This window comes from Rana temporaria, chromosome 4 (genome assembly GCF_905171775.1).
Source record: "Rana temporaria chromosome 4, aRanTem1.1, whole genome shotgun sequence".
NCBI classification, from domain to species: domain Eukaryota; kingdom Metazoa; phylum Chordata; class Amphibia; order Anura; family Ranidae; genus Rana; species Rana temporaria.
In genome coordinates this window covers 380,247,984-380,261,134 of record NC_053492.1, presented here as the reverse complement: position 1 = coordinate 380,261,134, position 13,151 = coordinate 380,247,984, and the positions used below count along the sequence as shown (strand labels likewise).

Genomic DNA, 13,151 nt, shown 5'->3' with positions numbered 1-13,151 from the left:
TATGGCTATGCAGAATTCTAATTTATTCAATCCATATTGAGCAAGCACTATATTTGATTGGCTGCTTGCATCTGTTTGGTCATGAGCCTGGCACACGACTTAGGCTACTTTCACACTGGGGCGTTGCGCCGTCGGCAGTAAAGTGCCGCTATTTTAGCAGCACTTTACTGTTGTTTTTGCGGCGCTATTCGGCCACTAGCGGGGCGCCTCAAAGACTTTTTTGAGCGTCCTACCAGCACACTCCTAGAGGCCCAAAAGGGTTAAAACCGTCCGCAAAGAGCCGCTGCAGCGACGCTTTGCTGGCGGTTCAGTGGCGCTGCCCATTGACTTCAATGGGCAGGGGCCCTTCGAGGCAGTGTGTACACCGTTCCTACAGCGCCTCAAAGATGCAGCTACTAGGACTTTTTTGAGCGTCCTGCCAGCGCACTGCTCCAGTGTGAAAGCTCTCGGACTTTCGCATTGGAGTGAGAAAAGAGGCTCATTCAGGGCACTTTGCAGGCGCTATTTTGTAGCATTGTAGCACCTGCAAAGCTCCTCAGTGTGAAAGTAGCCTAAGGCCCCTTGCACACTGGGGCGTTTTTCATGCGGTACAGCGCTAAAAATAGCGCTGCTATACCGCATGAAAAATCATGCCCTGAAGTCCAAAAAGTCCTGCTAGCTGCATCTTTACCGCGGTATAGGAGCGGTGTGTTCACCGCTCCTATACCGCGCCTTCCCATTGAAATCAATGGGAAAGCGCGGTAATTATTAACCCTTTTTCGGCCGCTAGCGGGGGTTAAAACCTCACCGCTAGCGCCCAAATAGCGCGGTAAATACGACGGTATAGCCGCGCTACAAATAGCGCGGCTATACCGTCACCACGGCTGCACGCCTCAGTGTGAAAGCACCCTAAGACCCCTTTCACACTGAGGCACTTTGCAGGCGTTATAATGCTAAAAATAGCGCCTGCAAAGCACCCTGAAAGAGTGGATCCATTCACTCCAGTGTGAAAGCCCAAGTGCTTTTACACTGGAGCGGTGCACTGGCAGGACATAAAAAAATCACATTGAAATCAAAGCGGCGATTTGCAGGTGTTTTTTTAAACCCTTTCTCGGCCGCTAGCCGCATTTATGGGTGCTGGTGTATGGTGTGTGTATGTCCGCGCGTGTGTGTGGTGGGGGGGGGGGGGGGTTTTGGCGGCAAAATGCACTTTCGCCTGAGTTGGCAAAAAACCTTGCACCGGCCCTGAATGTGGGCTAGATCCGACTGACGTACGTCTTAGTATGCCGTCGGATCTTAGGTGCATATTTACGCTGGCCGCTAGGTGGCGCTTCCGTTGATTTCCGCGTAGAGTATGCAAATTAGCTAGATACGCCGATTCTCAAACGTACGTCCGCCCGGCGCATTTTTTTTACGTCATTTACGTAAGGCTTTTTTCGGCATAATGTTACCCCTGCCTCTATGAGGTGTACGCAATGTTAGGTATGGACGTCGGGACAGCGTCGAATTTTCCGTCGTTTACGTTGTTTGCGTAAATCGTTTGCGAATAGGGCTTTGCGTAAGTTACGTTCACGTGGAAAGCATTGACTATTTGCAACGTGATTTTGCGCATGCGCCGTTCGTAAAAAAGCGTCAATTACGTGGGGTCATACCAGATCACCATACAACACGCCCACTCCAAGCTTACTTTGAATTACGCAGGCTTACGCTGGCAGATTTACATTATGCCGACCCGCATATGGGAGCAAGTTCTTTGAGGATACCCTAGGAGCCACTCTGATTTACAGCGGCGTAGCGCATATGAGATGCGCTACGCCCGCCTAAATATACGCCCGTTTTTGTGGATCTGGCCCTATATGTTTATTTTTATTTTTTTAAAAGGGGGGTTGCCATCTGGGGCCCTGGGGACCTCTGGGCCCTTTAATAGAAAAAAAAAAATATATATATATATATATATATATATAAATGTAGGCATATATATAAAAAGAAATTACAAAAAAAGGGGGGTTGCCATCCCGGACCTCTGGGCCCTTTAATAAAAATAAAAAAAAGAAACCTCTGGGCCCTTTAATAAAAAATACATATATAAAAAATAAATAAATAAACATTTATAAAAAAAAAGGGGGGGGGGTTGCCATCCAGGGCCCTTTAATAAAAAAAATATATATATATAAACAAAAATAAAAAAATAAACATTTATAAAAACAAAAAGGGGGTTTACCACACGGGGCCCTGGGGACCTCTGAGCCCTTTAATAATAATATATATATATATTTTTATATATATATATATATAAATAAAATAAATTAAAAAATTTATAAAAAAAAGGGGCGTTGTCATCCGGGGCCCTGGGGATCTCCGGGTCCCTGGGGACCTCCGGACCCCTAAAAAAAAAAAAAAAAAATTGGCCCTTTAATAAAAAATATTAAAAAATATATATATTTTTTAATAAATAAAAAAAAGGGGGGGTTGCCATCTGGGGCTCTGGGGGCCTCCAAAACCCCTAAAAAAAATTGTTAAAGGGGGTTGCCATCCAGGCCCCTTACAGGTGTACTGCCTGTACCCCCCTGATGGCGGCCCTGGCTATATAACTGAGAGATCTAACAGATACCTGCAGTCTCCCAAGGCTTAAACCTCTCCAGTTGACTTAGTTCAGTATACCTGGGATTGTGCCATAGAGGCGTTTCCTGCAGGAAACCCAACAGTCTCAAGCTACCTTTGATTACAGACCAAAGCCTCTTTAAAAGAGATACTGTGGACCCTGAAGTAGAAACAAAGGGTAATCTTTCTAGTTATTGCGTTTCCTACCTCCTCCATTGAGAAAAAGGAAGCACTGGCCAGGTTGCACAGTTACCAAAGAAAATCTGCATGCACATGGGTGTTGTTAAATTACTCCTATCTGGGCTCATTTACCCTGAGGATTGGGGGCACTAAATTCACATGATTGAGCTGTGTTTTTACCACCCTCTCCAACCACCCCTCCTTTGGCTGCAAAGGCAGTGGGAGGGGGTGTACACATGATGCTTTGCTTTGTGACAGCAGCAGGAAATTAATAAGGGGGATTAGGCTGTTTCAAGGCCCCCCTTTTCCTCATGGGATTCATGGCAGGGGGCAGTTTTCAGTGTCTCTTGTGTTTTTTAGGCGGGAATCCTGGGGATTGGTTAGAGCAGTCTGTTGCTAAGGGTTAAAATTGAGGCTGTGATAGGTTTAAAGTGGTTTGAGCGGGAAAGGTAGGGATTGGCTTAGGCACTTCAGTTGCTGGGGTAAATTTGAAAATGTAGGGGTTCAGGATAGGTCAGTCAAGGTCATCTGACCTTCCAGAACATTCCAGCTCTTGAAAATCCCCTATTAGAGCTGGTTCAGTGGGTTCAGGGCCAGCCATTTCCAGGAGAAAACCAACAGTGGATCTCCCCACCCCCTTGTCGCAGTATAGCTATCTGGTAAATATATTTTGTATGTTAGCAAAAGGGGATAGTGGTTGAATGATTTAAGGCAATTCATGCAGCTTGAGTCTTAGTGGCTGAGCTGTGATTTTTATTTGGTACAGTTGATTATCTAAGGTATAATATGTAATGGTAATATTTAATAATTATTTGGAAAAAGTTATGCCGCGGCCTTAATTTATCCAAAAAAAAAAAAAAATAGGGTGTTTGGTACTTTTATTTTAACCACTTCATTACTGGGCACTTAAACCCCCTTCGTGCCCTGACCAATTTTCAGCTTTCAGCGCTGACACATTTTGAATGACAATTGCGCGGTCATACAACACTGTACCAAAATTGTATTTTTATCATTTTTTCCCCAGAAATAGAGCTTTCTTTTGGTGGTATTTGGTCACCTCTGCGATTTTTATTTTTTGCGCTATAAACAAAAAAAGACAGAAAATTTGGGGAAAAAAACACAATATTTTTTACTTTTTGTCATAATAATATCCCATTTTTTTTTAAAAACAATAACAATTTCCCTCAGTTTAGGCCGATACGTATTCTTCTACATATTTTTGTTAAAAAAAATCGCAATAAGCGTTTATTGATTGGTTTGCGCAAAAGTTATAGCGCCTACAAAATATGGGATAGATTTATGTTTTTTTTTTTTTTTTTTTTACTAGTAATGTCGGCGATTTGCGATTTTTTTTTTTGTCAGGCCTGCGATATTGCGGCAGACGCATCGAACACTTTTGACACAATTTTGGGACCATTCACATTTATACAGCGATCAGTGCTATAAAAATGCACTAATTACTGTATAAATGTGACTGGCAGTGAAGGGGTTAACACTAGGGGGTGAGGAAGGGGTTAAATGTATTCCCTGGGTGTGTTCTTACTGTGTGGGGGGAGGGGACTGACTGGGGGAGGTGACCGATGCTGTGTCCCTATGTAAAGGGACACAGATTGGTCTCCTCTCTCCCTGACAGGACGTGAAGCTCTGTGTTTACACACAGAGCTCCACGTCCTGCTGTGTCACCGACAATCGCGGGTGTCTGGCGGACATCGCGCCCGCCAGGCACTCGCATCGGCTCCCGAGCGATGCGCCGGGCACATTGTTCCCCCGCTGCGCGCCCCCAGCGGCGCGCACGGGGAACAACAACAACAGGACGTCCAGGGACGTCCACCCGGCACTTGAGAGCCGCGCCGTGGACGTCTTTTGTCCATAGCGCGGATCCCAAGTGGTCAATAAAGTTGGTGTGTGTATTTATTTAACCACTTCCATACCAGGCACTTACGCACCTTCCCGCCCAAGCCAATTTTCAACTTTCAGCCATGTTGCACTTTGAATGACAATTGCGCGGTCATGCTACACTGTACCCAAACAAAATTGGCGTCCTTTTTTCCCCACAAATAGAGCTTTATTTTGGTGGTATTTGATCACCTCTGCGATTTTTATTTTTTATTTTTTGCGCAACAACTAAAAAAAAACTGAAAATTTTGAAAAAAAAATAAAGTTTTTATTTTTTTCTGTTAATTTTTTTGTAAATAAGTAAGTTTTCTCTTTCAATTACGGGCACTGATATGGCGGCACTGATGGGCACCGATGAGGTGGCACTGATGGGCACCGATAAGGTAGTACTGATGGGCACCGATGAGGTGGCACTGATAGACGGCGCTGGTATGCAGCACTGATGGGCGCTGGTATGCGGCACTGATGGGCACTCATAGGCGGCACTGATGGGCACTCATGGGCGGCACTGATGGGCACTCATAGGCTGCACTGAAGGGCACTCATAGGCGGCACTGGGCACTCATAGGCAGCACATATGGGCACTCATGGGCGGCACATATGGGTGGCACTGATGGGTACTTATGGGTGGCACTGATGGGTACTTATGGGTGGCACAGATGGGCACTGATAGGTGGGCACTGGGCACGGATTGGCACTGTGGGGTGGCACTGATGGACACTGTGGGGTGGCACTGATGGATCCATGTTGCCAATCAGTGCCCATTTGTGGGCACTGATTGGCATCTTTTTTTTTTTCTGTCTTTTTTTTATTTATATTTTTTTTACTATTTGCATGCCTCACCTTTTACAGTGCATGCCTCACTGTGTCCATGTGCATGCCTCACTGTGTCCATGTGCATGCCTCACTGTGTCCATGTGCATGCCTCACTGTGTCCATGTGCATGCCTCACTGTGTCCATGCCTCACTGTACTTGCCAACTGTCCCGTTTTTAAAGGGACAGTCCCGTCAAATAGGACCTAGTCCCGGCTAATTTAGCCTGCCGGGACTTGTCCCGGCTAGTGGGGAAGGCAGGTGCGGCTTCCGGACTCGTGATCACGTTCATTGCCCCCTACCTCTGCCGCCCACTGACCCGCTCGCAGCACTGTCCACATCCCCCGCACGGCACCAGCTGTATCCGTACCAGGACTAACCTCCTCCCCATGTCCTCCCCATGTGCCCGCCCACAACCCCTTGTGCCGCCAATCTGTGCCTGGAAAGGGGTGTGGGCGGGAGATTTCAAAGCAGCCAGACCAGTGACACCGATCTGATGTCGCTGCACACAGTCTCCTCCAGCCTCCTCTGTGCCCCAGCAGCAGTCAGTGAGGCCTGGAGGATAAGGACGATCTGCCAGGGAGCTGCTGGAAGAAGCAGCAGAGGAAAGCACATCCCGGATCAATAAGGTACTTGGCACCATACACTAAGGTGACCAGATTTTTAAAATGAAATCCGGGGACATATTTCAGGGGACTGTCCCCTGAAACTGGGGATGTCTGGTCACCCTACCATACACGGACACAGATGGACCTATCTTTAGATACAGACAGGGCTAGGGATCTCAAAGCCACTCCCTCTCTCTGTCAGCACCCCTCTCTGTCTATGCAGGTATTCGGTGTTGGTGTACAGTGTGGTCACCTGCAGCTCTCGGGCTAAGGTGGCGGCTTCCACCCAATTGTGTCCTCCCCCCTCCCCTTAATCCCTCTGATAATGCGATCTTCGGGGCTGTAGACATCGTTCCTAACCCCCCCCCCCTCCTTTTTTTATTCTTGTGTAAAAGGCCATCACTTGAACTTCTTGCCTAGTTGTGCCGCAGCCTCCTGAGGTAGTGCTTGCTTGGCGCAGCATGCCGAAGGTAGTCTTTGGTGGCCATTCCTCAAGGCAATGTACAGTATGTAAGCCTGTGTGCCTCATCAGGACCTGGCTGCAATAACCAGGAAAAGATGGCCGGTGTATAAGGGCGACATGACTGGGTGTGAAACAGCAGTCCAATGCAGCATTCTCCGGGCGTGCATGGTTATGGAGAACGGGGCCCCTTCACACAGGCATTCAGTCAGGATTCATCGGGGGCAGGTGGATGTACTTGCATGATCATCCATTTACATGTTTTTTTTTTTTTACCCCCTTAATGACCAGGCAATTTTTTGCGATACGGCACTGCGTCGCTTTAACTGACAATTGCATAGTTGTGCAACGTTGTAATCAGTGCTTTAAGTGGGCCGGAACGCGGCGGTACTCAGTACCGCCACTTCCAAAAATGGCCCTGGAGAGTACCAGCACCTCTCCATGCGCCCAGTATGTGGGTTTCCGGTACCGGAACACAGGGGAGAGCTAGCTACAGCATTGTAGTCAGGGGGTCTGCAGGGTGGGGCCTGAGCGGGCCACGTCCCCCCCAATTTTACTGTGTGCCCCTCCAAGTAATGTTGTCTGTTTGTATTTCAGACAGACCGCGAAACAATAGCCGCCGCGGCTGTCCGCGATCCGTCTGCGGTGCTGAATGACGGAATCATGACTGTTATTGTCATGTGACGTCGCCACAGTGCCGCTAATTATCATGGGAGTTGTAGTCTCCGCGGCCGTGCGGGCGGCGTCGGCTACGTGCTTGAGTCAAGCTCAGCCTGCTCCCGGGGGGTGGAGACGAGTCAGTCAGTTACTGTGAGAGCAGCGGAGCCAGGCCGCGTGCTAGACCAGACCTCCCATTTGCCCGTCGACTTCAGTGCCTGCCTCGCTCTGCTGCCACAAGGTAGGTCAGGAAAAAACGTAATTTGATGGCAATTGGAAATACCATTTTATTGGTGGTGATGGACAATTTTCATTTCTGTTAGCTCCCTCCCTCCATGTTACCTCCATGAGAGCTCATTATATATATATATATATCAGTATTGGGGGGGGGGGGAGCACCGGCGCCTAATAGAGTACCGGCACCTCTTTTGGCCCACTTAAAGCACTGGTTGTAATCAAACAAAATTGATGTCCTTTTTCTTTTACACCCCTTTGCGTTGGAGGCGTTTTTCAGGCGCTTTAGCGCTGAAAGAGCCTTAGCTGCAATCCCAGTGTGAAAGCCAGAGTGCTTTCACACTGGGGTGCTGCGCTGGCAGGGCATTAAAGTCCTGCCAGCAGCTTCTTCGCAGCTTTTTAATGTGTGTGCGGTGTGCTGCTTTTCACTAAGACCCCTTTCACACTGAGGCGTTTTTCAGGCGGTACAGCGCTAAAAATAGCGCTGCTATACCGCCTGAAAAACTCCTGCCCAGCAACCTCAATGTGAAAGCCGGAGGGAGGGCTTTTCACACTGAGGCCATGCGCTGGCAGGAGAGAAAAAAATCTCCTGTCAGCAGCATCTTTGGAGCGGTATGTATACCGCTTCTTCCCATTTAAAACAATGGGAAACCGGGGAAATGCGCCTCTGCAGAGGCGCATTGCGGGCGGTATTAACCCTTTATCGGCCGATAGCGGGGGTTAATACCGCACCGCTAGTGCCCGAATCCCGCGGCAAATCCGATGGTATAGCGCCGCTATTTTTACCACCCCAGTGTGAAAGGGGCCTTAGGATCTCTGTTTCTCAGGGATGAGAAACTGAGGCTGCTTTCACACTGAAACGCTTTACAGGCGCTATAACGCTAAAAATGGCGTCTGTAAAGCTCCTCTCCACATTTTTGTGTATACACCGCTCCTAAAGCGCCCCTGCCCGGTGAAATCAATGGAAACAAGTGGATTGTTTCTAAGGCCCCTTTCACACTGGGGCGTTTTTCAGGCGCTTTGACATAAAAAAAAAAAAGCCTGAAAGAAGCCTCATCTGCAATCCCAATGTGAAAGCATGAGTGCTTTCAGAGCCCTTTCATGCTGCCAGAGCCCGAAAAACACCGGTAAAGCGCCGATAAGAACCCTTTCACACTGTGGCTTTTTTCAGGCGCTTTAGTGTGAAAGCACTCAGGATTTCACATTGGGATTTCAGATGCAGCTTCTTTCAGGCGCTTTACAGGCACTTTTTTTTAGTGCCAAAGCGACTGAAAAAAACACCCCAGTGTGAAAGGGGTCTTAAGGCGGTGGAAGCTGTTCCCCTCCCTCCGGTGCATCTCCGGGCTCTCCTGTCCTGGCAGAGAGCCCGGCATCCAATCCAGCCATTTTGCCGTAGAGGTCACCGGAGACTGGATCATCTCCGATCACCTCCATGGTGGTCTCCAGAAAACCAGAAGCGGCAAGCATTTTTCGTAATTTCCCGTTAGATTCCAGTCAAAACCAGATACCCGCCTGGCACTTCTGGGGTAAGATCGCTGCAATCGTGTGGCCATCTACGCATATGTAACCTTAGCAGACCAGGCTGCACATAAAGCCAATAGTGTATCAAGGACAATAATTCTGCTAGGCAGCAAGAGCCATTGGCAAGCATGGTGCTGTGCCAGTTTACTGTTCTAGCATGGCACAGAGCTCAATATTCTGGGTGTCTTTTATAGGGGCTTTCCATCTGAAGCTTACATTTTTGATGGACTTGGTCACCCTCTTTCTTGCATATCTTGGTAACGCTGGTGGCGAGATATCTACACCCTAGTTTCCACCCGCCCTGATGTTCTTCTCCAGGCACAGAATGGATGTACCCACTCTTCTCATTAGAAAAACTACACCGCACTTTTCATACCTGCACAAGTGGTTAGCTCTGAAAGTTAGTGCACAGATCTCACCATCAGAGCCTAAAGATTCAGAAAACTTCACTTTCCAACATCTTCCAAAGACTAATGCCGCGTACACACCATCACTTTATGTGATGAAAAAAAACGACATTTTCTGTGAAGTAAAAAATGACGTTTTTGAAACTTCAATTTTCAAAGACGAAGTTGCCTACACACCATCGTTTTTCTCACAATGTTCTAGCAAAGCGAGGTTACGTTCTCACCACTTTTTCCATTGAAGCTTGCTTCATAACTAGCTTCTGGGCATGCGTGGGTGTAAAAACGTCGTTTTAAACGAAGTTTTTTGCTACACACGGTCAATTTCTGTGAAGTAAAAAATGACGTTTTGAAAAACGACACATAAAATTGAAGCATGCTTCAATTTTTTTTGGTCGTTTTTTAGAAGACATAAAACGACGTTTTCCCCCACACACGGTCAATTAAAGTGACGTTTTTAAAAACGTCAATTTTTTTCATCACATAAAGTGATGGTGTGTACGCGGCATAAGGCCCCGTACACACCAGAGGATATCCGCTGGAATCGGTCCGCCGGACCGTTCCCAGAGGATAAATCCTCTGGTGGATTTGGATCTGATGGCTGTACTCACCATCAGATCGAAATCCGCGCGGAATACATCCGCGGTGACGTGTCGAGCCGTCGCCACGACGATGACGTGCGCGACGCTGGAAGGTAATTACTTCCACGCATGCGTCATCATTACGACGCATGCGATAGAGGGGAGCGGACGGACTGATCCGGTGAGTCTGTACAGATGACCGGATCAGTCCGCTGGACTGGATACCAGCGGATAAATTTCTTAGCATGCTAAGAAATTTTTATCTGCTGGAAATCCGTCGGCTGGAGAAATCTCCGCCGAAAAATGTCCGCTAGGCCGTACACACGACCGCATTTGTCTGCTGGAACTGATCCGCGGATCAATCCCAGCGGATAGATCCGGTCGTGTGTACGAGGCCTAAGGTATTCGTTTTCAGTGGACTGAACCCTTCAATTGTAGTCCAAAGCCAGAGGATCACTTTTGGGCCCACAATGGAATGATTAGCAACCCCACTGCACATTTATTTTAGTAAGTTCTACATTCAGTATGAAAAAGTGAGCATTTCTGCTAGTTGGGTGTTATTCCTGTGATCGGTTAACGACCTCTACGTACATAATCCTGATCTTGCCAAATCCTCACATGCAATATCTGAATCTGAAAAATGTCTTTGCCAAAGTGGCCAACTACTCAAGTCTTGTAATTTCTACAGAAAATATGTCGCACACTTCCCAGAAGCATCGGGACTTTGTGTCTGAGCCTATGGGCGATAAACCAGTCACTGCACTGGCCGGTATTGGAGAAGTTCTTGGCGGAAAATTGGAAAGACGAGGATTTGATAAGGTACTTCATATCTGAATATTTCATCATTCACTTTGGTTTACCATGTAACAATTCAGAGTCAGACATGCATATCTATTAGTTGTAGATTTACCGTATATGCAAAATTAATCTGGTACACCACCACCATGTAAAATATATTTGTCAGTCATAGTATGATGAATTGGATGTGGAAAACACTTAGGCCCCTTTCACACTGGGGTGTTGTTCGAGCGAAGCCTCATCTGCAATTCCAATGTGCTGGTAAAGCACTGCTAAGACCCTAACGTTTTAGGGTGTTTTTGCAGTGCCTCAGTGTGAAAGGGTCAAGCGTTTTTACAGCGCTCTCAATTCATTTCAATGGAGAGGGGCGTTTTTGGAGCGTTTTTTTCAGCGTCCAAAAGCTGCTCCAAAGATCCTGCTTGCAGGACTTTTCTCAACGCCCCGCCAGTGCAACGCCTCAGTGTGAAAGGGTCAGGCATTTTTACAGCGCTTTCAATTCATTTCAATGGAGAGGGGCGTTTTTGAAACATTTTTTCTCTTATCGTCCATGGACGGACACAGCTCCTTAAGTCTTGACAAGTGGGTTATGTTCCCTGTTTACAGGAGAGGACTAGGCAGAAACATGTTAAATGGTTAAATACATGTTACATTAACAGAGTTGAACAGCCCCGCCCAGGGGGCGGTCCCTCCAGACATAACCCTCCTCACTGCAGCTTGCAGCCTCAGTTTCGTTCTGCCTAGCAAAGGAGATGGACGTATGGCTCCCTTTGGGCCCAGCGCCTTGAGGAGAAATTTTCTTTTTTCCAGAGCGGTCTTTTTCCGTCAGTCAGGGGCCGCGGGCGAACCTCCTGGGCCGACAAGGGCTCAGCTGGGGGGCTGATCCGTCCCTGGGTGCGTAAGCCAATTGCGCCGGCACCCGAACCCGCCAATGTATGTAGCTTCCCCTGCCCGTCTCTGAAGTGGGGGGTCGCCTTTGCTGTTAACAGCTCGGTGAACCTCCCTGCCCTCCGACAGTGGGTCTGTGAGGTGGTATCTTCGGGGTACTAGATAGGGTCCCTTCCGATCCACCGAACAGTTTTCTTCCCTCGTGTCTCCCTCTCCCGGCTCGGTCTGCCTTTGAGCAGTATGGGACTTGCTAAGCTGCGGTGTGATTTTATCTTTTCCGCAGGACTAGTGGTTTGAGGGACTCTATCTCGGTCCCAAGGATGGGCATGATCCATCCGATTTTGGGCTTCAAGGACCTAAAGGTCTTTGTGAATGATGGGTAGGTCCGCTCGGAATCCATTCGTTCAGTGGGGTAGCCACTTGCACTTCGGTGCAGAAGGTCATAGGTACGACCCACCATGGGGCTGCTACCTATATAGCTTTTAGCTGCACTCCATCCGGGGGACTTTCTGGCGTCCTTGGATATAAGGACGCATACATGCTTGTTCAACTTTGCGCAAGTCATAGAGTTTTTCTGTGCCTCGCGATGAAGATGCCCACGGTCAGTTGTGGGCCTTCCTTTTGAACTGGTGCCAGCAGCCCAGCTAGCTCAGTCGGTAGAGCATGAGACTCTTAATCTCAGGGTCGTGGGTTCGTGCCCCACGTTGGGCGCCACCAATGATTTTCACCAAGGAGTTTTGCACTTATCCTATCCTTGTTGGGACAGCGAGGCTTTGCTGTCGTGGCTACTTAGACGACTTCCTGACTCAGAGGTTGTGTCTGTGGCTTTTCGGACCCTCCGTGAATTCGGGTGGGTGTTAAACATTTGGAGTCGGCCCTGATTCCGACTCAGTTTGGAGTGCCTACGACTTCCGGACTCCTCGGTGGCAAAGGTCTTTTTTCTCCCTGGAGAACTTGCAGACTCTTCAGTCGGTGGTGATTATTGACATCACGCAATTGGTCTCTCCGTTTGCAAGCAAATTCTAGGTCTGTGGGTAGCCTCCTCCGAGGCGGTAGAGTATGCCTAGTTCCACACTCGTGTTTTTTTCCAGAGGGAAATGCTGTCGAATCTCTGGTCTCTGAATCATCAGATTCAGGTACGCCACCTAGTCAGTGTCTCTCTGAATTGGTGGCTGGGATCCCTGACTTTTCGGTCTGGGAGGTGGTTTCTTCCCTTCTGTGGAGATTACAACGGACGCCAACCTCTAGGGTTGTGAGGGCATCTGGGGGGTCCGGTCGGCCCAGAGTCGATGGACGTGAGTGGACCTACGACCACACAGGCCTATATGCGCCCAATCTCGGTAACTGCCCAAGCTCGGGCCTGGTTAGCACCTGGGTGGGAGTCCGCCTGGAAATACCAGGTACCGTAGACCTTGTCTACCGTTACTTGCCCTAGTACTGTGGGCGGTACTATGAGAGGCTATGCCTCTCCTCATGGTCGAGGGGGTTGCAAGGTCGTCCGATCTTGATTCAACCTAACAACGCCACGCCGGTG

At 48.4% G+C, this 13,151-nt stretch overlaps 1 protein-coding gene and 1 non-coding gene across 6 annotated transcripts in view; both read left to right on the top strand.

The window, feature by feature from the left end:
* The window catches only part of LOC120937639 (barrier-to-autointegration factor-like protein), a 270,321-nt gene that overhangs the window by 193,238 nt on the left and 63,932 nt on the right, over positions 1-13,151 (top strand). For 3 of the 5 annotated variants that reach the window (XM_040351025.1, XM_040351026.1, XM_040351024.1), the window contains exon 2: positions 10,623-10,753. The exons of 1 other annotated variant lie outside the window; for it this stretch is intronic. In XM_040351025.1, the coding sequence (XP_040206959.1) occupies positions 10,628-10,753 (126 nt within the window). In that variant the 5' untranslated portion in view covers positions 10,623-10,627. Of the gene's footprint in view, positions 1-3,360; positions 3,420-10,622; positions 10,754-13,151 lie in introns of those variants that run through there. One more of the 5 variants, XM_040351027.1, reaches the window with a different exon arrangement.
* Positions 12,256-12,328, top strand: TRNAK-CUU. Its single transcript has one exon. It is a non-coding gene; the product is annotated as a tRNA-Lys (tRNA).